This window comes from Atheta coriaria, unplaced genomic scaffold (genome assembly GCF_025399875.1).
Source record: "Atheta coriaria isolate IRGN ID8LTWV9N9 unplaced genomic scaffold, Caltech_Dcor_3.1 hic_scaffold_1_pilon, whole genome shotgun sequence".
Taxonomy (NCBI): domain Eukaryota; kingdom Metazoa; phylum Arthropoda; class Insecta; order Coleoptera; family Staphylinidae; genus Dalotia; species Dalotia coriaria.
In genome coordinates, this window is record NW_027045443.1 from 7,480,765 (window position 1) to 7,507,679 (window position 26,915).

The following is a 26,915-nucleotide window of genomic DNA, read 5'->3' on the forward strand; positions in this document are numbered from 1 at the left end:
TTTGCATCTTGTTATCTTATTACAAACTTTCAAATCATGCAATATGCAAGTCTCAACATAATAAACAAAGTATGTACTCACCCTGGATGCAGATGCCCCAAGGAATGACCCCAGCCACACAAAAATCACAAACTGACCAGCTTTTTACGTTTTTACGTTCGTATAACCACAACGAATCTTTCACAATGCCGGTATGGTTTTTGCGATAAACAAATTTTGTTTTTCTAACACGAACAGCGCCTCTAGCGGCGACTTTGAAAACTAAAACCGCGTCATATGAATTTTAACCTGTAAAGGGGGGGTGGTATCAACGTTAGGCAAACATTCATAAAGGTTTTACTTAAATTAATGTATAATTATTAATTGTTTTGCAATGGCAGAAAAAAGGAAAGCTGAAGATACGGCATTGGCGCCTGTTTCCCCAAAGAAAATCCGCAATGATGTGGCTGTTTTGAGGAAAAATTATCAAGTTGCAGCCAGTGTAAGTACCACACCGCAAAACATCAACACTTACTGATTTATTTTTCTTATTTAATAGAATGTACCACGTACATCGAACCTATTCGCACCTATAATGCTCTTGCAAGGCCATGAGGGTGAAGTATTCACTCTGGATTTCCATCCAGAAGGACAATATTTAGCATCATCTGGTTTCGATAGAAAATTATGTAAGAAAATGAATTATTATTGCGATTGTATAGTAATATTGCTTGATTTTAGTCTTGTGGTCTGTCTACGGTGAATGTGAGAATGTGAATGTATATGCAGGACACAGTGGGGCTGTAACACAAGTCAAATTCTCATTAGATGGCAATAATCTTCTCAGTGCGAGCACAGATACCACACTAGGTTTGTGGGATTTAGTCGCAGGGCAGAGAATAAGAAAGTATAAAGGCCACACGAGTTTTGTAAACGCATTGAGCGTGACACGCCGTGGACCACAGATAATCTGTTCAGGCAGTGATGATTATACAGTCAAGCTGTGGGATGTCAGGAAGAAACTCCCTACGGCATCAATGGATTCGAGTTTCCAAGTCACAGCTGTGAGTTTCAACGGCACAGGTGATCAAATCTTCAGCGGTGGTATTGATAATGATATCAAAGTATGGGACACGCGGAAGAACGAAGTGTTGTACTCGATGAAGGGCCATTTGGACACAATCACCGGGCTGACATTAAGCCCGGATGGTGCGTATTTATTGTCGAATTCCATGGATAACACGCTGAGGATCTGGGATGTACGGCCGTATGCACCACATGAACGCTGTGTGAAAGTTCTGCAGGGCCAACAGCATAATTTCGAGAAGAATCTCATCCGATGCAACTGGTCACCGGATGGCTCGAAGGTGATTTCCGGCTCAGCGGATAGATTCGTCTACGTTTGGGATGTGCAAGCGCGCAGGGTGTTGTACAAGTTACCTGGACACAATGGTTGTGTGAATGATGTTGCTTTCCATCCGTATGAACCGATTATCGTGTCTGGTTCCAGCGATAAACATATTTATATCGGGGAGATTGATCCCTAGACTTTGATTGATTTGATATTTGTGTTTTTTCCAAACTTTTTACTTACTAAATCATGTCTTGTGTTGATTGCGATAAAATTTACGACTTTTGATGTTAAATTCCTTTTATTTCCGCATTTCGTTCGTAGTTACATGTAATACGAAAGAGCGCTGTATGGCAGGGCCCCCTTAACAGCAGCCGCCACAACATGGCACCTCCGGGCAGCATGGGCCACAGCATGGACTGCAGCAGTATGGTCGGCAAGGCACTTCCGGGCCGCAGTTATTCGGGCATGGGCAGCAACCGGCTCCGCATGGTCCACAAGGGCCACATGGACCGCAACATGGGCTGCAGCATCCTCCGCACGGGCCGCATGGACCGCAGCATCCTCCGCATGGACCACATGGTCCGCAGCATGGTCCACAAGGGCTACAAGGGCCGCAACATGGGCTGCATGGGCTGCATGGACCGCAGCAAGGTCCACATGGGCTGCATGGACCACAACATGGTCCACAAGGGCTGCATGGTCCGCAGCAAGGGCTACATGGGCTGCATGGACCGCAACAAGGTCCGCATGGGCCGCAGCATCCTCCACATGGACCACATGGACTGCAGCAAGGTCCACATGGGCTACATGGTCCGCAACAAGGCCCACATGGGCTGCAACACGGTCCACACGGTCCACAAGGTCCGCAACATGGGCTACATGGCCCGCAAGGACTGCAGCAACTTGGCGGACAACAAGGCCCGCATCCAGGAGCACATGGGCAGCATACCGTTGGGCATGGGCAGCATGGAACCTCCGGACAGCACTTTGTCGGGCAAGGTCCACACTTTGGCGGGCAGCACTTTGGTGGACAGCAGGCACTGCCACAGCATGGACTCCCCGAGCATGGGAAACCAGTGCAGAACTGTTTACCGAAACAGTAGGAGTAGGTAATCGGAGTGGCGGTCGGGATCGGGGCGTAGTAGGACACAGGCACATACGCGCACGACGGCAGGCAGTAGGTGTAGCAGTATGCTCCGCAGCAAGACATGCTTGATGATTGATTTGTATTTAGCACTAGTTACGTCGTGTAATAATTAAAGTTGACTTTGGTGGCAGGTACCTGGCTGCAGGTGGGTTATTGTTACGTCAGAGTCTGTGTGGATGCAAGGGGGCCCCCTTACTCTACTGAAAATTCCCGCAGGTTGAATATCTCGTTGATTTTTGATGAATTGTGTTCATTGGTGGTGTTGGACGGGTGTGCGTTGTAAATTTTCAGCGAGTGTTTGCTTTAAATATGAGATTTCGAACGAAATTTGGGTGCGGATGCGGAGACTAAAATTTTGATTCAAAGGTCGAAAATAATATGTTTGATTTTGTTTCATATGTTGCGAGGCATTATTCCACAGCCGCCTGAAAACTTCTCCCGAAAACTTTTGTTTCAAGGCAACTTGTTTTATTCACATTCTGTGATTCCATTGGTTGCGACATGTTTCGTCTCCACGCAGCGCTGAGAAACAAAATCAAACACATCTATTTGATACCTGAAAGAAAAATTACGCAAAATTCCAGTGCTCGTCACGGGAGCTCCGTTTCCGTGAATATTCCTTGTAAATTAAGGCTCCAAATTAAAATACTGTAAATTTTTACATTCGTGGGTAGTACCAGTAGATGCCAAGGTTCAAGTTGTTGCTTCAGGCGGTTTTCTAAGATTACAAGATGTCGTGCTGTGGTACGTATTCCTACACCTACTGCCTACCATCATGTGCCTACGTCCCGGTCACATACTACTCGCCCATCCCGACGGCGACGCCCATCACCTATACCTACAGCTTCGGGAAGCAGTTCTCTACTGGATATCCATGTTCAGGTCAACCTTACTGTGCTAATAACTGTAATTGCGCGCCTGGATGTGGATGCGGCAACTGTGGGACTTGTGGGCCGTGTGGAAGCTGCGGGACTTGCGGAGGATGTGGTCCATGTGGAGCTTGTGGAGGCTGTGGTCCATGTAGCGGTTGCAGTCCCTGCGTTCCAGGCTGTGCTGGATGTGGTGGATGCTGTGGGGGTTGTTGCTCTGGTGGAAGCGCACCAGGCTGTCCTGGTTGTACCCTTGGTTGTGGTCCTTGCTCTGCTGGATGCGGTCCTGGTTGCTTCAGCCCAGGATACTGTTGATCTACAACTGGAGAAGATGTCTACCCGAAAAACTGCAGTACATATTTCGAATAAAATTTACCGTCATTGTGGTTTGACTTATGTGTTTATTTCGTAAATAATAAAAGAACGAGTACCTGCAACACGAATTTTACCAAATGTATTTATTTCCTTGAGCAATTCAGTTTCGGCAAGTTTACACATAGCCTAAATATCAAAACATGTAAACATTTTAAAGAGATCTGAAGATCACACTTGAGTTGTGTTCGTATTTTCACAGTTGGGAAACAATGGTGCCCTTACAAACACCCCGAGAAGTCGGTACAACAACTGTTGCAACCATAGCCGCGTGCAACACAACCAGCACCGCAAAATCCAGAGCTGCCGCAACAACCCCCGCAGCAAGCGCCGCAACAACCACCGCAACAGGGACCCGAACAGCAGTTGGTGCAGCAGCCATCATTTCCACAATATGGCTGACCCGAGCATGGATATCCGGTGGAGAATTGCTTTCCGAAGCTGTAGGTGTAGGTGATGGGTGTCGCCGTCGGGATGGGGGAGTAATATGTGACAGGGACGTAGGCACAGGAGGGCAGGCAATAGGTGTAGGAGTAGCATCCACAGCAAGACATCTTGGGGTCGTTTTACTTGGTCGTTGACTTTGGTGGCGAGAGTTGAAGGATCAGCGTCAATCGCTCGTAGTCTTCGGGGCAATGGGGGGCTCTTTGGTGTAGATATTCTGATAAATACACTGTAGTTGCTTTAAATTTAGCCGGAGTTTGATTTGTATAAATAAAGAGTCGAAAATGAGCCGTGTCTGTGTATCTATTCGTTTTAAATTTCTAAATTTCTCGTAATTTTTGGGCCGAAACGATTACTGAAATTTTGATGCTGCACACGGCAAATTAAATCTTTTGTTTGTTTACATGAAAATCAGAGCTGCCTAAGATCCATTGTGTGAATTTGATTTCACCAAATAAATAATTTAAAAACCTAAAAAAACGACAGGGAAAACAGTCAACCCTTGATATTAATTAATATTAATCCATTGCAAACCGTCTAAATATTTAAAAAAGCCCAAAATAATTTAAGTTTTTAGATTGCCCGCTAAAAATCTCTGCATTTCCGTTTTTGTATTGGAATCACTCTAGCCATGGAAAAATAGAAACAAAACATAACAAACACTCTCCCTACAAATCTCAAAATTTCAGTGAACGTTTCGGCCCACAAATTCCGCGAAAAAAATCCAAATTAAATTGATACGCATAACGCCATCGCTGCAAACACCTCACCAACACCTTATTTACCCATCTATCTATAAATCGCAGCTCAAATATCCACAATCACCCGCGTATTCAATTAACCAAAAGGGCCCCCACGAATCAACGCCCACAACACAACAGCAAGCCTAAAACCTGCCACAATCGCAGGTATTCCACACAACCACAATCTGTGACTACTACCGAATCCAAAAACCACCTCCACCATGTCTTGCTGCGGAGCCTACTCCTACACCTACTGCCTGCCATCGTGCGCCTACGTCCCGGTCACCTACTACTCGCCGATCCCGACAGCGACGCCCATCACGTATACCTACAGCTTCGGGAAGCAGTTCTCCACTGGATATCCATGCTCCGGACAACCATTTTGTCCCAGTGATGGATGTTGCACGGAAAGCTGTAGTCCCTGCAGTCCCTGCAGTCCATGTCCTCCTGGATGCACATGCCCAGCAGGTTGCGGAGGGTGCACGGGCTGCACATGCGCGACAGGATGTTCCCCTGGATGCTGCGGGTGCCCTGGATTCCCTGGCTGCTGTTAAAGAGGCACCTGGCCCTACCACTTCTGTACTGACATCCTGATGAGCAATGAGGACACGTTGCTTCAACAGAAATGGATGGATTTTTTCCAAGAATTAATAAATTTTAACCGTTTCTTTTGTTTTTTTTATTGCACATCATCATCATCATCACCTCCAGTAAATTCTTTCATATTTTGAGATGGATGTAAGTAATAGATATCATGGGGCCACCCTCTCTCCTCTCATAGTTGCTCAGACAAGTTACTTGCGCAATAACCTCAATAAGATGATAAGCAATGACAAGATAAGTCACAAAACATAACTTTACTCATCTTTAACACTTCTTATTACAAATTACCAGTATAACCATACTTCATCATGTTATTCAGATCTGCTTTAACTCAGGTAAGTTCATTCTTCAGTCTTTTTTCAGTTCAATAGCATTTGTTGCAATATAACATAAACATTTTAGTTGCAAAGAAGGCTGTACTCCCAACATGCATCCAAGTTAACAAATGTCACCAACAATGAAGGTGTGAAGACCATTACAATGTGCAACCCAAAAACAGGGTAAACAGAAGAAGTTCAACACTGACTTCTCATTTAATCATTTAAATTGTTTTAGAAATTGTTTGTCTATTCCCATGATGCAGGAGTTAATATCAAATATCAGTGCTGAATGGGAGTGTAAAGATCTCAGGGTGATTGTGTTAGCAGCTGAAGGGAAGATCTTCTCTTCAGGGCATGATTTAAAAGAATTGGTAAGTATATGTCCAGGATACCTTCCTGAACCTGAACCTAAACCAGGATGAATTACCTTTTAGAGTGAAGAAGCAGGCAGAGAAAGTCAAGAAAAGGTGTTCTCCGTGGCTTCGTCCCTCATGCGCAGCATCATTGAATGTCCTGTACCAATAATTGCAGCTGTCAACGGCTATGCAGTCGCTTCAGGTTGCCAACTAGTAGCACAATGTGATTTGGCCGTGTGTACTGACATCAGTAAGTTCTCAACACCCGGAGTGAATGTCGGAATATTTTGCTCTACACCAGGAGTTGCTCTGGCAAGATCCGTGCCCAAAGCAACCACATTAAAGATGTTATTCACTGGGAAACCCATAGGGGCTGAAGAGGCTGTCCAAACTGGACTAGTATCACATTGTTGCAGTAAGGAGGACTTTGATAAAGTGTTGGATGAATTATGCGCGGATATCGTGAGGAAAAGTCGTGCTGTCGTGGAAATGGGTAAGCGTTTCTATTACAAACAAATTGATCAGGATATTATGACCGCGTATAAGAACGGTGGGCGCGTTATGGTGGAGAACTTGAATCTTGCCGATGGTATTGAAGGTGTGAATAGTTTCGTAGACAAACGCAAACCAAAATGGACGCACAGCTAAACAGAATATTCCCGAAATTAATAAATGTTTCATTGGACACTGCGTGTTTATATTTGAATTCTGCGTGGCGACTCTTTACTGTCAGGCTACCCCCACCAGTTTTTGCGGGTTAACAGCAGAGAGAACAAATTATTCCCGAAATTAATAAATCTTTCATTGAACCCTGCGTGTTTATATTTGAATTCACTCCGTGACTCTTTACTGTCAGGCTACCCCCACCCCTTTTTACGGGTTAACACCAGAGAGACTGCTAGATGGCTAAGCACTTTGCTGCGGTTTTTCACGTCTTGTTGCATCAAAAAATCCTCACCGTTGTTTTGTAATAAACAAAAATGAAAATAAAAACATTCAAATCGGTCCAGCCGTACTTTAGTTGTACTCTAACGGATAGCAATTAATTTTTATATATATAGATATTGCAAATGGCGAGTTTAACAGTAAAAGAACATGTCATTTTTACAGTTTTCTTCATTTCATATCATTTCACGTTAGTTTATGTCTTTTTGTTGAAAATGTTTGCCGTCCCAAGTGGAAACATTATAAACTAAATAGAAAAACAGTTCTTCCATGATTTATAATGTCCGTTATGGATGGCGAATTTCTACCCTATGCTTTACAGACTTATACAACAACTTATAAACTTACATAACAAATTGTTCGAAAGGTAATCAAAGAGTTTTCGTCATAAACAACCAAGTGATGTGGTAATTTATCAAGTCTCAGCATTTCCCCCCTAAAATATAAAAAAAAGCAGAGTCTCACAATTCACCAGAACGGACACCAGCCGATGTAGCACTGACACAGGTTCTCGTTGTCGGTGGCCTGTAGGATAAGCAGATTGACCTGCTTCTCGATCGACAGCGGCTTATCCGACGCATCCTTACTCGACATCGCCACTTCCTGTGCAAAGTCCTTACCGGTGAGTTTATCGCGCACTCGACTGATGATCGCCATCGCCTTCTGTGAACTGTCGCCATTCGCGCCGTCCTGCGGTGCCATTATTTTCTTCGACCCCGTGATGCTCAGGGTATTTAAACCTTCCTGTTCCTGCGAGCTGTCTGATAAACTTACCCCATCGGTGGTCATTGCTGATTTATTCCGTGCTGCTGTATCAACCAGACGCCAATTCAAAAGCGGGTCGTAAACAAAAGCCTCGAGGACGGCCATTACGCTGTCTCGATTCCGATGTAGTACAGACATAACCCTCTCGCAGGTCCGACGGTATGTCCCTTCAATGCCTGTTACTTCCATGGCATTCGTGAGCATCCTCGTCAGTCGGAAGGGAATTTTCTCAGGGAATTTCTCTCTGGTCATGGCGACCTCGAAACAATCGCCGAAGTCAATATGTAGAATCTTCCCACTGAGTCTATCCAGCATCAAATTCGAAGGATGACGATCACCCAAACCAAGGATGTAACCTACCATGGACATCACCGCTAAACTACGCGTGTAATTCGTCCTGCGATCGAACCAAACCTCACTTGACGGACTCTTCAACCACAATAATTTCGCTAAATCATCACCGTTTGTATGTTCCAATGCATGCTCAAACACCTCGACTTTTTGCATCACAGTGAGGTGATCATAATCCGGTGCCATACGCAGCATGATCCTGTGTTCAATATTCAAAAGAATTTTCTTCTTCTCGCGATAATCACGGATAAGCGTATGCAGTGTGTCGCAATGTGGTACCCAACCGATAAGACCAGAGTTTGTGCTGAGTGGTATCACCGCATAACGTTGAATTGTTAAATTCCTGCGGTAAGTATCCGGGTCTTTCAAGAGCAGCGTGTTTACAAGACCAAAGATTTGCATGACACGCTCATCCTGACGTAGATCTTCATGACCTTTGAGCAAGAACATATAATCCTTACCATTACTACCTCGAATGAGGAGTTTCCTTGGGCGTTGCTTAGAAGTAATCACTTCCAGAGAGGCGCTGATGTGTGATATTCTCACCACTGGTTGACCAGGAGAATAACTGCCTGGTATCGCTAACTCCAAATCACGACACGCCAGGAGATTAGGAGACACGTACTGAAGTTCTAAAGAGGTTAGTTGGGGTAGTTGACGGGTTATTCTTCTGAAGACGTGGTAGTACAGGTCCCAGGCGTGGTTTAAATCTCGTTTTAGGTTATTTACCTTTAAACACAGCAAAAATAAAATAAAACATGAAATTTTCAATCGAAAAGTGATGATTACCTTGTATTTTTCACAATATTCTTGTGCTTCGCCCAAATCCCTGCCGTAAGCTTGTATAAAACTCGTCTCTTTTAATGTTTGTGCACCATTTTCCAGTCTGGCATGTAAAGGTTGCAAGACACGCAACATTCCTTCAATATCACCCTCACCAAAATATAATCTATAAAAAAACATCATAAAAACATACAAAATCTATAAAATAATATCAAACATACCTTGAAGCTTCTTCAAGTCCTTCATGCCACATCTCATGCCACAAAATGGCGACACGAATCAACTCCTCAGAAGCCATCAGAGCTTGCTTGACTAAACCAGGCCAATGCTCACTCATACTCTTCAAAATCTTATTCGCTGCTTGTCTACGAGTAAACGACGTACTTTTTGTCGCCACAGTTAGCGGATAAATCAACGCCTGTGGATGTGTCTTTCCAATATCGATTAATAGCAAATGCACCAGGGTAGAAACAAGTGTTTTGGTGTCAATGCGCGCAATCAACTGCGGAATCACCTGCAGCCAGGTATTCATCTCAATCAATCGAATACCATCAACAATTGCATCGTACACCTCGCTAACCTGCCCGTAATCAAACCACAACGTGAGTAATCTGAGTGTATCCTGCAGTGAGCTGCCTTTGGACAAGTTGATTGACTTGAAGAATCCTTCAACGGCATTCACAGCGAACGGGATGTAATTAACCGGTGATTTCTCCGCTTGTTTCTTATAAAATAGAACACTCTCGAAGTTCATGTACGCCCAGGAGTGCCATGCTTTGTACCATAAGGAATCATGCTCGGTAGCGGATTGATATCGATTGAGGATTGAAGGTATGGAGGTTTCAGTGACACCCTCGAGGTTCTCCTGCCATTCGCCGAGTTTCATGAAGCATCTAGCCAGGAGTCTGCGTCGTTCTTCATGCGTGACATCCTCATGCGCGCCTTGATCAGTGTATTCTTTCAAAAAACCCTCCAGTTTTTTATAGGCGATTGATTTGTTACCAGCCATCCACAAGTGTTTGGTGTAGGCAAAGGTCACTTGCGGTTGATCACAAGTAAGTTGATATTTCTTCTCTTCGGGATTGAAGCCTAACAGCATGACGAGTGTTTTGTGCGATAACATTAACGACCCGGATTTTCTACAGAGTGATGCATATTTCAACCAAGTATGGATGTCTTGTTCAGGTGACAAAACCAATGAATGCACTTGGATGATTCTCTGCCAGTCTTCAACAACTCTTTGTCCGGATTGTAATCGTTGCCACCACATCGTCCGAAGTGTCGGTTGACGTTCAGGAACAAGTCGGTATTGAATCACTTCTTCTAACTCAGCAAGCATTTGAACAAACACCATGGCGTTATAGGCACGTTCATAGGATTCGCCCGCCATTGCTGTGAGCTCTGTATCGATCAAATCACGCGCGCTGTCGATGAAGCGCTGCGCATCGTCGTATTGCTCTTTATGAATCGATAAAACCGCCCGGTAGAAAGCACCGTCCTGACTCTCCCGCGGCATTACTTTCGTGTACTTCTCCATGGATTCCCAGTCTTTGATACCCCATGCTGATGCAGCCGCGAGTCTACTTGCTTTTACCTTTTCAGACTCTGGTAAAATGTCAAATCTCTTCGCGACTAGTTCATGCAAATCATTCCATTCACCCAAAGCTTCGAGACAACGCATTTGACCTAAACACGCAGCGTGATCCGCTGTGTTTTTATCCAGGATATCTTTGTACATCGACAGGGCTTTGTCCCAATTATGCAGCTTCTCATACCAGCGCACTTCAAGATCCATTTTTGGTTTTACATGCTGTAGAAGACCCTCAGCGGCTTCTTTCTGTTGCAATTTGTTATTAATCGAAATCAAGGCTTCGACTACCTTTGGATTCACACCGCGGTTGAATTCTTCTTCTTTGTAATGCAGGGCTTTGGCATATGCCCTGCAATGCATTGCCTTTTCTCCTAATAATTCCGGATCAATGGGTAGAGGTCCTTTGTCGCAGTGTTCCATAAACTCAGCAAGATTCAGAATTGTCTGGGTGATTTCAGGAATATCAGCATTCACCAACGCATCTTTAAGATTCCTGATCAATTCATCATGCATATCGTCGATTTCCGTCCAGCAACTGACAAACGAAGCATTGAATAAGTCTTTGGGTAATTGTGTATATGACTGTGCTAGTGATATACATGATCGTAAAGCGGCAATCGGTGATTGTTTGAGGAGTTCCAGGCTTAGTTTTCGCGACCATTCAAGCCAGTCATCTTTGGAGACGCGGCGTGTAGCTGTCCAGGTTTGTTGCAGTGCTGTTTTGGATACTTTCAGGCGTTGAATCGTCGTTGCATCCACTGCGATATTAGTTGTATCGCCATGTTTCACTTTCGCTTGCTGTCGGAGTTTCTCCTGCAGAACATCTCGATCTTCACAGAGTGTTGTACTCTTTGATATCATTCCGATCAATTCAGGATACGCCGTGTTGGTTATCTTGTGTTTTGTGAGGACTTTCGTGACGAGTCGATCAAATATTAAAAACTTACGTCGTAGTTGGATCACAAGCGAGCAGAGCGTCTCCATGGCGGCCTCCCGCAACTCGGGATACGTATCAATGGTGCGTACCAACGGATGTACAATCCTGGATATAAAATCCGAAAAATCCAAGATCCCAGCTAGTTGATCAATGGTATCCAAGGCTTGTTTGGCTACAGGAACCGTGCTCTCTTGCGCATCGAAAAGTTTCACTATGGGTGGCAGAATCAAATGCATATAATCCTCTAAATTATTACCGAATTTATGCAAAGCTTCCAACATACGCATTACAACAGAATTATCTTTTGTAGAATTGTGACTTAAAACACGCAAAATCTGCGGCATGAGTTTTGGTAAATAAACCTTGAATTCCGCGCCCAGAGCAATAGCTATATTCTCAACCAAAGTAATCAATGTTTTCTGAATGGTGCTATGCGGTGTCCAGAACTCTTTGATAAGCGCACAAATATCATCAAGGTAGTTACGAATGTGTTGCTTGACAATCAGTATAAGATGCGCAAGCTGCTGAAAGAGGAACTCAGTAATATTCACTTCTGGTGTGCGCACAACATTCAAGAGACTAGGTAAAACCTGTGAGATGTACGGCACACATTTAATACCCAAACTTTTGAAGGTGAAAGACACGGCTTGCACAGCCATAGTGTGATGTTGACCCAAAGTGGGATCTCTGAGGATTTTCATCAATGTAGCAATCACCATCGCCAGGTAATATTCTTCTAGTGTGCTACTGCTCATATTAACCAACATCTCACTACTGGATAAATCAGCGTTGGGATCCGTGGTTTTGTCTGTGTATGGAATCAACAGCGGTGCTTCTGGGTGGTAATCAATCTGACCACGATTCATTTTGTGCTTGTATGGATCCAGAGCTCCCAAAAGTCCCAAAACACGAATTGTTTCTCTGCGGATGTATAGCAACTGCTCGGTTTTCAAAAAGTTCATCAGGACATCCAACAATACAGGATATTGCGTATAGGGTTTGACTACATGTCCAGTTGCACCGACTAATTTTCCTAGAGTGATTAAAGCAGCGCCGCGTTTGTCAGGCGCGGATGCATCCCCGAGCATATCCATAAGTATCCCCATCAATTCGTCCATCCATTGGTGTAGTTCACTCCCGCCTGCTGTTACCTCAGCTAAATCTCCAATAGCTTTCAATACAGCTAGAACCACACCGGGGTAAGGTTCCGGTTCGCGTAGTTTAGGCACCAACACCTTCAAAACCGGCTCCATGTACGGGCGTACTAATCTCGGAGCGCTAAGAATAAGATAATCCAATAACTTAGCGCCTTGCTCCTTATTTCTTCCAGTGCCTGAGTGTTCTAATTCAGTCAATAATTGAACTAGTGTTTTGCGCAAGCTGGGCATAACATACGCCGGGTTCAAAGTGCTCAATCCGCCTATGGTATAAAGCGCAACTTCGCGAATCTCAAACACTTCGTCGTGTAAAGCAACGAAGAGCGCGCTGAGAGACTCCGCCTGTGCGAGGTAGTTGTCAAAAGTCGAGTCCAGAGAGTACAACACCCAGAGACGTACATCGGAGTCAGTGTCAGTCATGCCGACAACCAGCAGTTTATTCAACACAGCCGCCACTGTTAAATTGACAGTTTCCGATGGATGCTCAGCGCTTTGATGCAGTGCTTGTTTTAGTAAACGACTACAAGTACGAACTGCTTCCAGTCGGATTTTCTGTTGCTCGTGAATCAAAAAGTGCTCAGCGCAACGTTTGACAAAGTCAAGTAAACTTGCGCCTTCAAAGTCAAAGGTACCGAGAGTATGCAACGCTAGTACAATGCTGCAGGGCTCATGGGTGTCACTCCCTAAAGAAAGCAAATCCGCTGGTAGATTTTTAGGCATCCCGGGATGCCGCAAAGGTTTATTCATGAGGATCTGATGCAACATTTTCAATAAGCCAGCACTGATTGAATCTTTAAGACATGGGACGTTTTTCGCTAACTCACGGAAGCAAATTGTCAACGGGCGACTTAAACCTGTCTGAAACATCTGGTCTAGGATAGATACAACTTCTTTCTTGAACCGTTCATCTTTGTTTGCTGCATGTGCGAGTAAAGTCACACATTTCAGGACACTCGGATCAATTTTCGTCCGTTTGCGTATGGTTGCTTCCTTGCTCGGCAGCGCCTGTTTTATCGAGTGCATTAACTTAGTGAGGTACTCCGACTGCGTGTCGAACATTGGTTTTCCTACAGCGACAGCAATCAAACCGATGGTGATATACGCGGCGGCTTTATCCTTGTCACGTCCGCCTAAAGTGCTAAACAGGTACATCATTGTCCCCTCGAGGTACTCCTGCACGAAGAGTTCGCTGTCAAACGCGGCAAGGCGAGGCAGAACGGCGATAAGCACCTGTTGTGTGTAGCTATACCGCGAGCTACGATGTGAGAGCACATCAGCACACACCGACCGATAAACCTCCATCATCAGTTTGCGACAGACGGTGGATTCAGTAACAACGTGTAGAATATTACTGGTTTTCGACAGGTTTTGGTACTGCGTGCGTTTGTGGAAGCCGTACTTGGGTTTGTTGGTTGCGTACTGTTGATCATCACCGAAGTGTCGCGTGTCGGTGATTTCCAACAGTTGTACATATTTACGCTCCCATTCGGCGTTGGAGCACCGTAGTAATTCGTTGATCACCAGGAGGTAACCATGAGCGCGTTCGTCGCGCCCTTTGTCATGTTTATCTACCTTTGTTTTGAGTTTATTCGCCTGTTCGAAGCTGAATTTGTACCATTGTGTGTGCTGGAGTTGTTTTGTTGACTCGCGTTGTGCTGTTACCACCAGTGCAGCGCGGAGTGCTTCGATTGCACCCTCGCGGATCACTGGTTTCGGATCGTGGATTGCGTTGAAGATCAACTCAAAGAACTGCTCGACCTGTTGGAAGAAGTATGTTGGCATTGTCTGCGCTAGTTCCCTTAATACTAGCACAGCTGCGTGTCTTTTGCCCTAAAAATGCCAAAAAGCGAAAGGTTTTATCAAGTGAAGGAAATTTTGACATAAATTTCATGTTAAATTAAATTTAAAGCATATTTTCAAAGAAATAACCAATGATATCACAAATAATCTTAAAGAAATTAACCTTTTTTGACAGTTTTTAACTCATTCAAGCATTTTTTGACAGTTTTTAACTCAATAAAACATTTTTTTTAGTTTTTCAAACATTTAAACATGCTTTTACACTTTAAAATTGATATTCTTCGTCTATTAATGCAATTTAACAAATCTTTATCGTGTTAGATGCAAAATTAAACACAGAATTCATAATAAAAGTAATTGTTGTTTCTTACCTCAACACGATCGCCACCAAGCCATTCAAACGCGCGTTTCACTTCAAACTCCACATATTCCGAAGCTTTCGACCCACTGACCAAAGCAAGCCGTCCCATGGTATTGGCCACGCTCTCCATTACACTGATATCGTTGCATGGTAGTAGATTGCGAAGGTAATTAACAAAACGTGATATTCGCGTCGTTGGGTCACCAACATCAGCTCCTATCAAGCATACTGCACAAACAAACAATACGAACATTATTATTGTTGATGTTTGATTTGAATGTAAACTCACCAATAGCAAGAATGCCGCCCTTCTTCTCGTTGACGTCGCTGGACGACACCATCTCGAAGATCTCATGATAGAAGGGATCCAAGAACTTGGTGATCTCGTCGGGGGTGGCCTCCCGCAGCTCGCTGTTCACGTACACGGACAGATCGTGCGCTGCCTTCGCGCGCGTATCCGCATGCCGCGACTTCAGCCCGGTGATGAACTGCTGCATCGCCTTGTGTTGCATCGCGCCGGCGGCGGACGGGCGGCCGCCGTGCGGATGCAGGGGTTATGGGGAGAGAACTGTGCGGCGTGCACAGCCGCACATCGCTCGATTCCGAAATTGTCGCCGGTGCGTGCCCGTACCGGTCTGGATTGAAGTGTTGGATCGGGAAGTCGCGTTTTGAGTACTGGCAGTTTTTGGTGTGCACGGCCTACTGTGATTGTTAGGTTAGTGTTGCTGTGTAGTGCTGCTTATCGCAATCATAACAGAGTGACAAGGTGGCGCAGCGGTCGTTCTTTTATTTTTTAATCTATCACCACATCGACACACTCCAGATGATAATCAGCAACGGAAAATCAATATTTATTACTTATAACAATTTCTGCGCATTAGGGTTAGGTAGTTTATAATATTTTTGTTGTTATTGCGAGTGAGGTTAAAATCACCGCTAGATGGCGCCACGTGTACGCTTTGAAAGTAATTCTTTGATTCTTTGTTTATTTATGCGATTATAAATATTGCAAAGTGTTAAACAGTTACAGGTAGTGATAGGAAGGTGAATTGTTGAGCGACCGGCTGATTATCGCTGTTTAGCAGGTAATTAATTGTCGTAACGCAGCGCCGCGTGTTCGATTCGATAAATTTCGCATAAATCTAGGTAAACTAGTAGGTGAGCGCGTTATCGTCACTCGTAAAAAGATAGCGTGCGATGTGGACGCCTGTGGTTGATAATGAAAATGGTTGATGTGTGACGCAAGGCGAGAAAAGCGCGTCGAATTTGGAAGTGCGCTCGGATTTGGACTTACGGAATGCGTTCGCGCAGCCACATTGCGCAGCTCCTCGCACGCACGCACGCAGCGCCAGCAGTGTTGGATTTCAGCGGTGCTGGACGGGAGTGTACGGTGGACTGCTGCCCGTCGTCCGCGAGCATATAATCCATTTCTCTGTGTCGCGCACATCGTCTGATCTCCGGTGCCCATCGCGCCCTCCGCGTCGTCGTGATTACCGCCCACGATCGTCGGCCCTAGCCTAGTCTGGTGTGGTGAGTGTGTGTGCGCCCGATACGTACGCGGCGGGCGACGAGCGAGCGTTTTTTTCCCGAGCGTCGGCTGGCTATTCGCGGCTCGTTCTATTCGCGGGCGGTGCGGTCCTGTGACCCGTGCCGCGGCCCATCCGGAGAAGACACCGAGTGCACGCCAGCAGCAGCAGACTCCACGCGCATCCACTCACAATGGAGGCGGTCGCCAAGCACGAGTTCAACGCGACGGCCGACGACGAGCTCAGCTTCAAGAAGTCGCACGTCCTAAAGGTGAGTGGTGCCTACCTCGACTTCATCATCACTAATCAATTTGCGTAGATTCTGAATATGGAGGATGATCTGAATTGGTACAGAGCTGAGCTGGATGGCAGAGAAGGCCTCATACCCAGTAATTACATTGAAATGAAAGACCATAGGTAATGTTTGCTTTAAAATGCTTAAAACCCTCAACATCCAAACCTTTACTCTTCATTTTTCACCCTGTTTTAGTTGGTACTTTGGTAAGATAACACGAGCGGACGCCGAGAAGCTGCTGGCCAATAAACACGAAGGCGCCTTCCTCATCAGGATCAGTGAATCATCTCCAGGAGATTTTTCACTCTCAGTCAAGTAAGAATCAATGATTCATCAAGGTTATTCAATGCGTTGCTGTGATACTTGAGTAATTCATACGTGTGTGACCGTTTTAGATGCTCCGACGGAGTGCAGCACTTCAAGGTGTTGAGGGATGCACAGGGTAAATTCTTCCTATGGGTGGTGAAGTTCAATTCGCTGAACGAGCTCGTGGAGTACCATCGCACGGCGTCGGTGTCGCGCTCGCAGGAGGTGCGGTTGAGGGACATGGTCGCCGAGGAGGTAAATACTTAAAGCGTCGCGCTTCGTCCGCCCGCCCCCCCCAAAAAAAAAACAAAAACACGCGCAATTTCCGTTTTACATTCAATTTACCCACTCGCGATCAATCCAGCAGCCCCCCTTGATACAAAACTACGAAATTATTCTCTCTCCAATCTCTTGGTGGGTTGATCGTGTTTGATTTTCGTTTTTTTTTTCCCGTTTTTTTACTTTCTGTTTGTCACTACACAACCACACTGGTTGTTTGATTTTTGTTGTTGTTGTTGAGCGATTTGAAATGAGGAAACATTTTTAGGTCCATGCCATGGCCCACAAAGTAACAAGGTCTGTAGAATAATAAAAACAGAATTTGATGTCGTGGCGCGAGTTTTTATTTTAGTTTATATATATATAATTTGTTTCATTTACTTTAACGATTTTCACGTCTCGCATTTTTTCTGTTTTTTTAATTTGTAATTTTTCGTTCATTTTCTTGTTGACTCGGAGCTCACGTATTGGCTTTGGGTAACTCACGCACTATATAATCACGATAACTCATTAACATTGACCTGTAACGGCGAAAAACTCTGCCTGATTCGATACAATAAATAGAATGAATCTCAAACGTAAGAATGCGCGATAACAATAATATCTATGTAATGCGACTAGCAGCGACAACGTATCACATCCACGTCGACAAACCAATGGCATATATACAACAATTGATATTTATTTATATATATTTATTTAACGCGCGGTAAATATACGCAGCATTAACGCGCGCGCCGAAACAAAGCGAAATTCCAGCTCAAGGTTAATTATTAATTAAAGTTCCGCAATGTTCGGCTGCTGCTGCTGCTAGAGAATATGTGAGCTCCGCGCACATCCACACCGAAAACGATATCATCGGTTATTTCTTTTTATTTTTGTCGTCGTTGATTTGATTTTTCATTTCATTTACACGTCGATAAACTACTACTAAAACATGTAATTTGTAATTTGCTGCTTTCAATGCGCAAACAAACACACAAACGAAACGATTGCAAGATGCAACCTGGACGATTAATTTTATTTCCTCATTCAATGCTAATTAATCGTATCGATACTAATCGCATCTTGGTTGGCATTCATTCACGCGTGTAACTAACCGAATAATAATACACAACGGCGACGGTGGTGTTGATGCAAGTTGTTTTTGTTTGTTGTGTTGTTTTTGGTTTCATTTTGCGCTCGACACGGTCGACACGGAATGCCTTGCGAATGCGACATGTTTTCATGGGTTTGTTTGCTGCTTGCGTCTTCTAAAATCAATAATAACATGCGACTGTTTGTTCCTGTTTGATATGATTGTTATCGGGGGACAATCTGGCTGTAAAAAATCGATTGAACAACTTTACAAATATTCAACCTATGCATTTTTCACGTTTTTGGCCGAATAATTGAATAGAAATTTGTGTCAACATGCTGTAATATTTACTTTGATTACATTTTGTCAACATGCAACAGAAATCTTATTAGGGTTTAATATCGAGACTTTTTTTTAATTATTATTTGCTGTGGAATATTCCAGAAATTATCTAGAAAATGCTTGTTTTTCTATTGAAATTGTTTGATTGTTGAAAATATGCAAGTAAGAAGTATGTTTACATAACATAATTGCTAGTTTTGATAACAAATTTATACGCAACATGTTTATAATCGAAAAACAGTTGCGATAAACAATTACAACAGAATTCGGTTGGAAATGTTTATCGATTAAGTAGAATGTTGTTATTGGTAGAAAAAAACCCGCAGGTTGCCTCATTAGGCAAGTTCAAATATTTATAGAAATTACTTGTACACTCGGAGTAAACGAGGAAGTTTACATCTTGTTTATGTTCGAATCCATCACCATCACCGAAATAACTCCGGAGTTATTCACGTTTTCGTGCGCGAAATGAGTATTGTATTGTTCTCGGAAATACGACGTTTAATAGGGTTTATTACAGCCAGATTGTGAATGTCGCGCTGCGAATACTGCCGGAGCGTGATGCAATGCTGATCGTGTGTGTTTTCCATTTTTATAGTATCTAGTTCAAGCGATGTACGACTTCACGCCGCAAGAAGCCGGCGAGCTGGAGTTCAAGCGCGGCGACGTGATCACCGTGACCGACCGCACCGACCAGCACTGGTGGCACGGCGAGATCGGCAACCGTCGAGGACTCTTCCCCGCCACCTATGTCACCCGCTATCACCAGCCGATTCTATAAGCGGCGGCGGCACCACCACCGACCACCACATTTCTACAAACTAAAATTAGACAACGCAGAACGAAGAAGACCAGACCACGAACGACTGCAGCAACAGCAACATCAACAACAACAGCAACTGAAACCCTTCTGTTTTTTTTTTATTTTATTCTCTTCGTCATAGAATTCGTTTTTAATTAGACCTATATTAGATTAGTGTTGCTGACCGAGAAATACGTTCTCTCGTGGATGGACGATCAGTGCACAATGCTAACTATAAGGATATCAGATTATTGATTATGAATAACGAACGAATCTTTTATTACCAAAATCGGGAGCGGGCGATGGATGCACACACACACACACACACAAAATGAAAAACGATGCCATTTTTCGGGGGATCTTCGCCGCGCCCGCGCGTTTATTTCTGCTTTTATTATCGCTATACTACGTTTATTACTCTATAGAGCTCATCATCATGTTTATTATCAATCGGATGATATTAGAACGGTGTTTTTTTTTTTATTAATATTTATGTGATACGTCTTGTAATCGCGCATACAAATTGCCCGTTTCTCGCGTTGCGACAAATTCTGTAAATAAGTAACAAGTAATTAATTAATCGTGGCGAATGCAATTTATTGTCCGTTTCGTTGATTTCGGTTTCTTCTGAATTCAGTTTGGATGGAGATCAATTAGCGTATTCTGCGGAGAGTTTATCGACGTGCCAGCAGTACACACACCACATCTATCTTATCTTATATTTAACGATACAATACACTATTTAATAATTTTTAAGTCATATTTATACACAACAATATCGCTAGTAATGTTTTTTCGGGGAGGAGGGCCGCAACGCGATCACGTCAACGTATAGGCAGAATATATTTTGGCATTACTACGAATATATTTATATTGTAAGTGTTTTTCTCTGCTCTTTGATTATATTTTATTATTCGTCGCTTTGTTTCGTTTCTTATAAAAAAAAAAAGAAATACCACGATGACACGGCGTTCCATCAATGATAATGTGTAAATACTAACGACTAGAAATACATTTTATTAAGTGCTACGATTTTATTTTAGACGATTCTATATTAATAAATGAATTATATTTTAATCTGAGACATGCTATCGTGTTTATTTAAATTCGGAATCGTAAAGAAATGGAAGTTCTTTGCGGTTTGTTTGTTTTCTGTTGTAGTACGATGTGGTGTTGGTAGATGGCGCTGCATGTACCGAAACAAGGCAATTCGTGTATCGTCGTCTGCTTCGTCTCCCACCGCTTGTATACGAGCCGACCTGCTGACAGCGCCAGCCGTAGTCAGTCTTTCTGGTGAAAACTCCCTTTGGCGTTGCCTCACGTAAGTACAAATCTTTGATTATCTTTGTAATCTGCTCTATTTACGCGTCTAAAATGTCTTCAAGTTCAGCTTTGATAGCGATAATGCATGTGTGTATGAATATTTCTGCGCGGAAAGTGTTTTTAATATTGTTTCTCAGTGAAGAGAAATGTTGTGTTGATTCTAACCTATCCGGTTCATGCATGCTTTTGGTGTTTGCGGTATTTTCATCCGAACTATGTTCATGCAACAATTGAATTTACTGATGATGGTTACTTAGTTACATATTATTAAGAGTTTTATTTTCGTTACAGGTTATCGTAACTCATAAAACGTTGAGAAAATGTCGGGAAACGTAGACATTCTCGCTCTGAAAGAGGATGATGTGACCAAGATGTTGGCCGCGTGCACACATCTTGGCTCCACAAATGCCAACTTCCAAATGGAACAATATGTGTACAAACGTCGTACCGACAGCGTACACATTATCAACTTGCGCCGCACGTGGGAGAAGCTTCTTCTGGCTGCACGCGCCATCGCCGCCATCGAGCACCCAGCCGATGTCTTCGTCATCAGCTCCAGGTCTTATGGACAGCGTGCTGTCTTGAAATTCGCCGCACACACCGGCGCTATTCCTATCGCGGGTCGCTTCACTCCTGGTGAGTTTACCAAATTTAGTTTTATCAATTCCAAAACCAGCATAAAATGATGATAAATTGAACTAAGGAACCTATGAATTTGATGATTTTAACTTGTTCCCTGATTTGCAATAACCAAAAGTGCTTTTTGTGCTTAAGTTTGGAATAGTGTTTATCAACGTTAGATTATTCGTGTTCCAGGTGCCTTTACCAATCAGATCCAGTCGGCTTTCCGTGAGCCGCGTCTCCTGATCGTCACCGATCCAGCTATCGATCACCAGCCCATCACTGAGGCGTCGTATGTGAACATCCCTGTTATTGCCTTGTGCAACACTGATTCGCCCCTGCGTTTCGTGGACATCGCTATTCCATGCAATAACAAATCGCCGCACAGCATTGGTTTGATCTGGTGGTTGTTGGCTCGTGAGGTAAGAGTCTACAATAGAATTCACCAACACTTCAAAGAAATAATGATGAAAAAACAGCGTTCCATTCAATGAACAAACACCATGATTTTTAATAATTTTTCCACCTGAAATTTTCATCTCTAACGTGAAAATCACTAAAATTTCAAAACAGAAATTAATTTTCGAGCGTTTATTTGTTTAGGTTCTCCGTCTGCGTGGTGAAATCCCACGTGAGCAGAAATGGGACGTCGTGGTCGACTTGTTCTTCTACCGCGAACCCGAGGAGGCTGAGAAGGAGGAACAGGCCGCCAAGGAGCTGCCCGCTCCCAAGGCTGAAGCGCCCGTGGCGCCAATCGAAGCGTCCGAGGCCGCTGACTGGAACACCAACGCCGAGAACAACTGGGCCGATGAGACCACCGGCTTGGGACCCGCAACGGTTGCACCAACTGGTGACGCTGCATTCCCTGTCAGCGAAGACTGGGCCGTACAGGTTCAGAACGAATGGTCGGCGAACGCTGCTACCAGCACCGCTCCGGTGGCTTCCGTCGTCGCTGCGGCGCCTGCCCAACCCACCCAGAACTGGGCAACAAACACAGAGGCATGGCCTTAAATGATTTTTTGATTAAATGAAAAAGACTTGTCATGAGTCAACCATGAATATGAAAAAACTTCTGTATTATTTCCCCATCGACGAAAAGTAGTCTGCGATTAGCGCCCCTTAACGCTTAATTATGTTATATATATTTACGTTTAATCCTGCGTTCCTGCTGTAGTTTATATGCACTGCGGGTTGTCTATGGCAGAAGCAGGAATTTTATGGAAATTCACTCTGCAAGCGGGAAATTTAAACGCGGCGTGCGGCTCACAAACAAACGAAATGAGATTAAAAAAAGCGCACGCATCCGACGCAGGATAGGTACGCGCAGCCGTGTGTAATCTGAGAGAATCGTGTGCGCCAGGTTCCATTGCCATGCCTAAAATCAAAATTAAACATTTTCCTTGGCCATTGAACTCGGCGATAATAATTTCGTCGTGTGTAAGTGCGTAATACACATGTTTATCGGCCGTCGCTTAATACTTATTATTGTTACTGTTTGGAGGACGCCGCATTACATTCATATATTATTCAAGATGGGATTTTGTTTTAAATCCCTATAAATACCGCCCGATGGAAATGCTCACGCGTGAAAATCCCTCATTTCAAGCGCAAACAACGAAACGACCTTCAACATTTTACAGGGGCGTAGAATCATGCAGCCCATGAAAAAAAAAAAGAGCGAAAACAATTGTATTATTTAAATGTATCAAGTAGATCATAGTGTTAAACTTATTGGTTGGTTTTTGCGCTTTGGTTTCTTGAAATTTTGGAAATTTAACTAACGATCTTTTGTTCGTTTTTGTGAGTTTGTGCGTCGGTTGCGCCACTGCTTTGACTTTTGCATGCTTTCAATGCCTTCCGATAAAGCGCGCAATTATATCTAAGCTCCCGCTGATACTAAGCAAATCAAAATTCGAGGACATTTTTTGCGTTGTCACCGTAAAAAAAAACCGCTCTGTTTGCACAAGGATGAGAAAGTGCGAAAAGCGGCGACTGCGGTCGCGGGTTGCAAGCAGCGCACAACAAATATCGATGTTGTTCAACTTGTTTTTTGTGCGAACGGCGCGCGGCGCATCCTCCATCGCCCGCCCGATTCGAATTGGAAAATCGTCGACGACGCGGCTGTTGTTTGTTTGCCGACCGAACGCGTTTTCAAACGCGGCGCGCGCGCGCCGTGACTCACGCCGCTTTTATTTATTATTTATCGACGGGCGAAACATTCCGGAACTGCAGATATTTCTTGCAAATGCAAAACCACACTTGTAATATGTATTCGAATGTTTGTAGTTAATTTTTGTTGTTTTTCGCAGTCGAAACATGCCGGAACTGATCGAGTGAAAAATCGAGATCGACGGCGCGCTGTCGAAGAGCAGGAAATCAATCTTGCGAAACGCGCCAGCTGAAAATAAATCTCTGCAAGCGCTGAACGCAGACGTGCCATCATCGTAAAACGCGCCAATTGTAAATTATCTCGAAAGAGGTTTACGCAGCGCACGCGTGGCGCAACTCGTGCGCGCATTTTTGCATCAACATTAATGAGGTGCGATGTTATTGCGTTTTCGCACCCTGCGGCCGCAGCAAACTTCAAACTTTATTAGTTCTTCAAAGTTAACACTTCGTTACATCAAACACTAACGATTCATTCAATGTATCGAGTGATTTGAAAGTGATTTTGGTATTTATTTGCGATTTTTTGTTTTAGTTTTGTTTTGTTTTGCTAGTTTCAGGATGTTATAACTTTTCTTGGAAGATACACGAGCTCCTAGGTGTGTTTGGGCTCTTCTTTCGTGGTTCTCTTGGGTGAAAGAGAAGAAGAGAGGAAGGCTGTGGGGAGTGAGACACACGATGATGTGTGGAACTCACACGCGGGGCCACCATCGCGCCTGCGGAGCGCGGACGACGACGGCAGGACCACGAACCAGTCGGTTCACAGCGCGGTTTTACTCACGGCGCAGCGCGCATGGAGGCTCAGTCAACGCTGGTAAGCGGGTCGAGTGGGTCGCGACGTTCGCCGAGCACGAAAGCTCTCGCAGCGCATTGAAGTACGAAACCGTCGCAGACGAGAGCAGGCGCGCGCGGAAGTCTGCCGCGAGCAGGACGAGGGTGGAAGGACCCACGGGGACGCGTGTGCGTGAGTGCGCGTATCGAAAATTTCACGAAAAATTAAATTAGGTTAAAAAAAATTATTTAAAAATCGCCAAAAAAAAATACCGGCGGGGTTCAGGTGCTCCGGCAGGAAATCAGGAGTTGCCCTCGGAGGTGCCCGAGTAAACGAAAGTGGTCGCTAGTGTCGTTTGTGGTGCCATGATCTAGCAGCCATGATCATATCCAAGGACCTGTTCCTGCTCGGAGACCAAGACTATTTGCGCCTCCCTAATAAGGATTCAACGAGACCCAGTATGATACGACCCAAGGCAACACCGAGGTAAGACGCTCGTCTCGCAATGCGCGCAGTGTCGGCGGGTCGCACTTGTCGTCTTGGGAATCAGCAGGACGACCTAATAAATCCGCCGATAAGCGCGCAAATCACAGATATCTGCGTATGCAAATATGTAATTACTGCGCGCGGAAAGAAAAAACGAACAATACGCGCAACAAGACTTATTCAACTCGCATGTTTCAACTTTTGAATAAGTTAGTGCGCGTGCGGCACTATCGCGCACACACCGCGCAATATCCAATCGTAAAAATGCGGTTTAATAAACTTTGAGCTGGAATTATTCAATAGACGACGATTCCACCGGCGTCGAGCGGGCGACAATGTGGATTTCATTGTCCGTAAAACCGCGCCGAACTCGAACTCCGACTTCACAACTCCACCTCGACGCGCAACCGTTTAAAAATTTATTAGAAACATACACGCGCGAAGCATGTCAGTAGGATTCCTGCCGAACGATTCGTGTTACTCGAAAATAATTTGACTATCGTGTCGAACTGTGTGTGTGGATTGAAATGTGTGTCGACGCACACAAACATCCTGCATCTTTGGATCTAGCAACAAAAAAAAATCTTGTTGGCAAGGACCTCTTTATTATCTCGCAAAAAAATTCATATATTTATTAAAGGATTACATTTTTCCACAGTCATTTTATTTAATTCGGGAAAAATACGCTAATCTTTTAATATTTTAATATATTTCAAACGTTTGAAGAATATTATCGCGGGACTTAGATATTGACGTTTGACATCACGTGTGTGGGCTTCGAGGAATATCCGAAAAACGAAAAAGAAACAAATGTGAAGCGTAATTAATTAGTGTTTGATACTCTTGTTTGGGGAACGCACGGGCACGCAAGATAAACCGCACAATACAATGACAAAAGCAGTCTAAAACATTTTTAAACAAATATTCACGCAGCGATTATTTTCAGTCAACTTGGTTATCAAATAACATGTGATATTATGTTTAGAATTCGTCTACATGAGTCGATTAAGCGTTTATTTGGCTTGTTAATAATTTTTTTTGACGAAACACGATCCCCACACACAAACAAAAAACCATTCCGTCGAGGAAATTCATATTCTTAGCGCGCGCGACGGTTTAGCTCCTCGTTAAATCGCATTACACCACATTACTGCACTCGAGCTTCCATTACGTGCGTGTGTGCATACGGGAGCAATAAGATTATTACAGGCTGCAGGACGCGCCAGCCGCCCCGATCGAAAAGCACTCGAAGTCTGATTGTGCGGCGCGCAGATTAAACTTGATTTAATTGAGTTAGGTTACGAGCGCCGAGCAGCGAGTGAGCTTTTTCAATGCACCCGGAACAGCGTTTACATAATCACGTTGTAATTGAATTGTGAGCGACAACGGATAAAAAGTGCTGGTTTTCAGGATTTCCAGCAGGAAAAAACGTTTTCCGCGCGGCAGGATTCCGAAGATCCTTCGCGCGTCCGCCGATTGGACGCTGCTAATAGTCTGACACACTTGCACTACCGGGTCAATGCACTTTATCATCTTTCTTCGCTTTTATTTGCTCACTTATCGCCACTATTATTATAATATTTAGAACTCGCACTCGAAGCGGTCGGCGCGCGGCGCTCGCCCTGCCGCCGATGCACACGCAGCAGCGCGACACGAAAACATCGCCGGGGCCCGTCAGCGGCGGCAGGAGGCGCAACAAACACGCGCGCGCTTGATGCACACACCGCTCGCGAGAGTCATTCGCACAGGCATATAAAACCGCGCGTTTTATTAATATTTTCAATTATTTTGTTTTTGTTCAATTATAATGTTTTTGTTTTGCACGCCGCGCGCGTGTTTTTATTATCTCTGCTGCTGGTGCTGCGAGAGTCGAGGCCCCTTGCTAATCGTTCAGCAGGATAAACGCGCTGCGCCGAATTTCCTTATTAATGCTGACGCCAGCAATTTGCATATCCTTCCTGTGTTTGCTCCGGCTTGACCATAAGGATAATTGAAAGCGGGGGAGAACTTTTCAGACCTAATCACATTACCAACTCGCAATC

At 44.3% G+C, this 26,915-nt stretch overlaps 6 protein-coding genes across 6 annotated transcripts; 4 read left to right on the plus strand and 2 right to left on the minus strand.

Moving 5' to 3' along the window:
* The first annotated feature begins 267 nt into the window (after positions 1-267).
* On the plus strand, positions 268-1,625 carry LOC135791368 (U5 small nuclear ribonucleoprotein 40 kDa protein). Its single transcript, XM_065301754.1, has 3 exons — positions 268-481; positions 539-668; positions 721-1,625. Exons 1-3 carry the CDS (start codon positions 374-376, stop codon positions 1,524-1,526), a joined length of 1,044 nt encoding a protein of 347 aa, XP_065157826.1. The 5' UTR covers positions 268-373; the 3' UTR covers positions 1,527-1,625.
* Positions 1,626-3,369: 1,744 nt separating this feature from the next.
* Positions 3,370-3,731, minus strand: LOC135794209 (proline-rich protein 2-like). Its single transcript, XM_065305410.1, has 2 exons — positions 3,726-3,731; positions 3,370-3,684 (listed from the first exon to the last, which is right to left on the minus strand). Exons 1-2 carry the CDS (start codon positions 3,729-3,731, stop codon positions 3,370-3,372), a joined length of 321 nt encoding a protein of 106 aa, XP_065161482.1.
* A 1,970-nt stretch (positions 3,732-5,701) lies between these two features.
* LOC135795919 (enoyl-CoA hydratase domain-containing protein 3, mitochondrial) lies at positions 5,702-6,996 on the plus strand. Its single transcript, XM_065307750.1, has 4 exons — positions 5,702-5,846; positions 5,914-6,011; positions 6,067-6,202; positions 6,266-6,996. Exons 1-4 carry the CDS (start codon positions 5,820-5,822, stop codon positions 6,833-6,835), a joined length of 831 nt encoding a protein of 276 aa, XP_065163822.1. The 5' UTR covers positions 5,702-5,819; the 3' UTR covers positions 6,836-6,996.
* Positions 6,997-7,214: 218 nt separating this feature from the next.
* mTor (serine/threonine-protein kinase Tor) lies at positions 7,215-15,715 on the minus strand. The gene is made up of 5 exons (XM_065307727.1): positions 15,167-15,715; positions 14,888-15,105; positions 9,253-14,546; positions 9,038-9,197; positions 7,215-8,977 (listed from the first exon to the last, which is right to left on the minus strand). The coding sequence occupies exons 1-5, from the start codon at positions 15,387-15,389 to the stop codon at positions 7,601-7,603; spliced, it is 7,272 nt and encodes a 2,423-aa protein (XP_065163799.1). The 5' UTR covers positions 15,390-15,715; the 3' UTR covers positions 7,215-7,600.
* A 424-nt stretch (positions 15,716-16,139) lies between these two features.
* On the plus strand, positions 16,140-20,587 carry drk (growth factor receptor-bound protein 2 drk). Its single transcript, XM_065307760.1, has 5 exons — positions 16,140-16,674; positions 16,723-16,820; positions 16,894-17,013; positions 17,094-17,259; positions 19,302-20,587. Exons 1-5 carry the CDS (start codon positions 16,597-16,599, stop codon positions 19,482-19,484), a joined length of 645 nt encoding a protein of 214 aa, XP_065163832.1. The 5' UTR covers positions 16,140-16,596; the 3' UTR covers positions 19,485-20,587.
* A 99-nt stretch (positions 20,588-20,686) lies between these two features.
* On the plus strand, positions 20,687-22,980 carry sta (stubarista 40S ribosomal protein SA). The gene is made up of 4 exons (XM_065307737.1): positions 20,687-20,826; positions 21,120-21,464; positions 21,645-21,871; positions 22,053-22,980. Exons 2-4 carry the CDS (start codon positions 21,149-21,151, stop codon positions 22,458-22,460), a joined length of 951 nt encoding a protein of 316 aa, XP_065163809.1. The 5' UTR covers positions 20,687-20,826; positions 21,120-21,148; the 3' UTR covers positions 22,461-22,980.
* The last annotated feature ends 3,935 nt before the right edge of the window (positions 22,981-26,915 follow it).

What these genes read in the sequence shown, in the direction of transcription:
- LOC135791368 (XM_065301754.1), top strand. Translation starts at nt 374, where the DNA reads ATGGCAGAAAAAAGGAAAGCTGAAGATACGGCATTGGCGCCTGTTTCC. An exon ending in ATTATCAAGTTGCAGCCAGT is followed by an intron (nt 482 to 538) that starts GTAAGTACCACA and finishes CTTATTTAATAG; the next exon opens with AATGTACCACGTACATCGAA. An exon ending in TGGTTTCGATAGAAAATTAT is followed by an intron (nt 669 to 720) that starts GTAAGAAAATGA and finishes GCTTGATTTTAG; the next exon opens with TCTTGTGGTCTGTCTACGGT.
- LOC135795919 (XM_065307750.1), top strand. Translation starts at nt 5,820, where the DNA reads ATGTTATTCAGATCTGCTTTAACTCAG. An exon ending in TCAGATCTGCTTTAACTCAG is followed by an intron (nt 5,847 to 5,913) that starts GTAAGTTCATTC and finishes TAAACATTTTAG; the next exon opens with TTGCAAAGAAGGCTGTACTC. An exon ending in ATGTGCAACCCAAAAACAGG is followed by an intron (nt 6,012 to 6,066) that starts GTAAACAGAAGA and finishes AAATTGTTTTAG; the next exon opens with AAATTGTTTGTCTATTCCCA.
- mTor (XM_065307727.1), bottom strand. Translation starts at nt 15,389, where the DNA reads ATGCAACACAAGGCGATGCAGCAGTTCATCACCGGGCTGAAGTCGCGG. An exon ending in GGGCGGCATTCTTGCTATTG is followed by an intron (nt 15,106 to 15,166) that starts GTGAGTTTACAT and finishes TTGTTTGTGCAG; the next exon opens with TATGCTTGATAGGAGCTGAT. An exon ending in GGACTTGAAGAAGCTTCAAG is followed by an intron (nt 9,198 to 9,252) that starts GTATGTTTGATA and finishes GTTTTTTTATAG; the next exon opens with ATTATATTTTGGTGAGGGTG.
- drk (XM_065307760.1), top strand. Translation starts at nt 16,597, where the DNA reads ATGGAGGCGGTCGCCAAGCACGAGTTCAACGCGACGGCCGACGACGAG. An exon ending in AGAAGTCGCACGTCCTAAAG is followed by an intron (nt 16,675 to 16,722) that starts GTGAGTGGTGCC and finishes CAATTTGCGTAG; the next exon opens with ATTCTGAATATGGAGGATGA. An exon ending in GGGACATGGTCGCCGAGGAG is followed by an intron (nt 17,260 to 19,301) that starts GTAAATACTTAA and finishes CCATTTTTATAG; the next exon opens with TATCTAGTTCAAGCGATGTA.
- sta (XM_065307737.1), top strand. Translation starts at nt 21,149, where the DNA reads ATGTCGGGAAACGTAGACATTCTCGCTCTGAAAGAGGATGATGTGACC. An exon ending in CGCGGGTCGCTTCACTCCTG is followed by an intron (nt 21,465 to 21,644) that starts GTGAGTTTACCA and finishes TTCGTGTTCCAG; the next exon opens with GTGCCTTTACCAATCAGATC. An exon ending in GGTGGTTGTTGGCTCGTGAG is followed by an intron (nt 21,872 to 22,052) that starts GTAAGAGTCTAC and finishes TTATTTGTTTAG; the next exon opens with GTTCTCCGTCTGCGTGGTGA.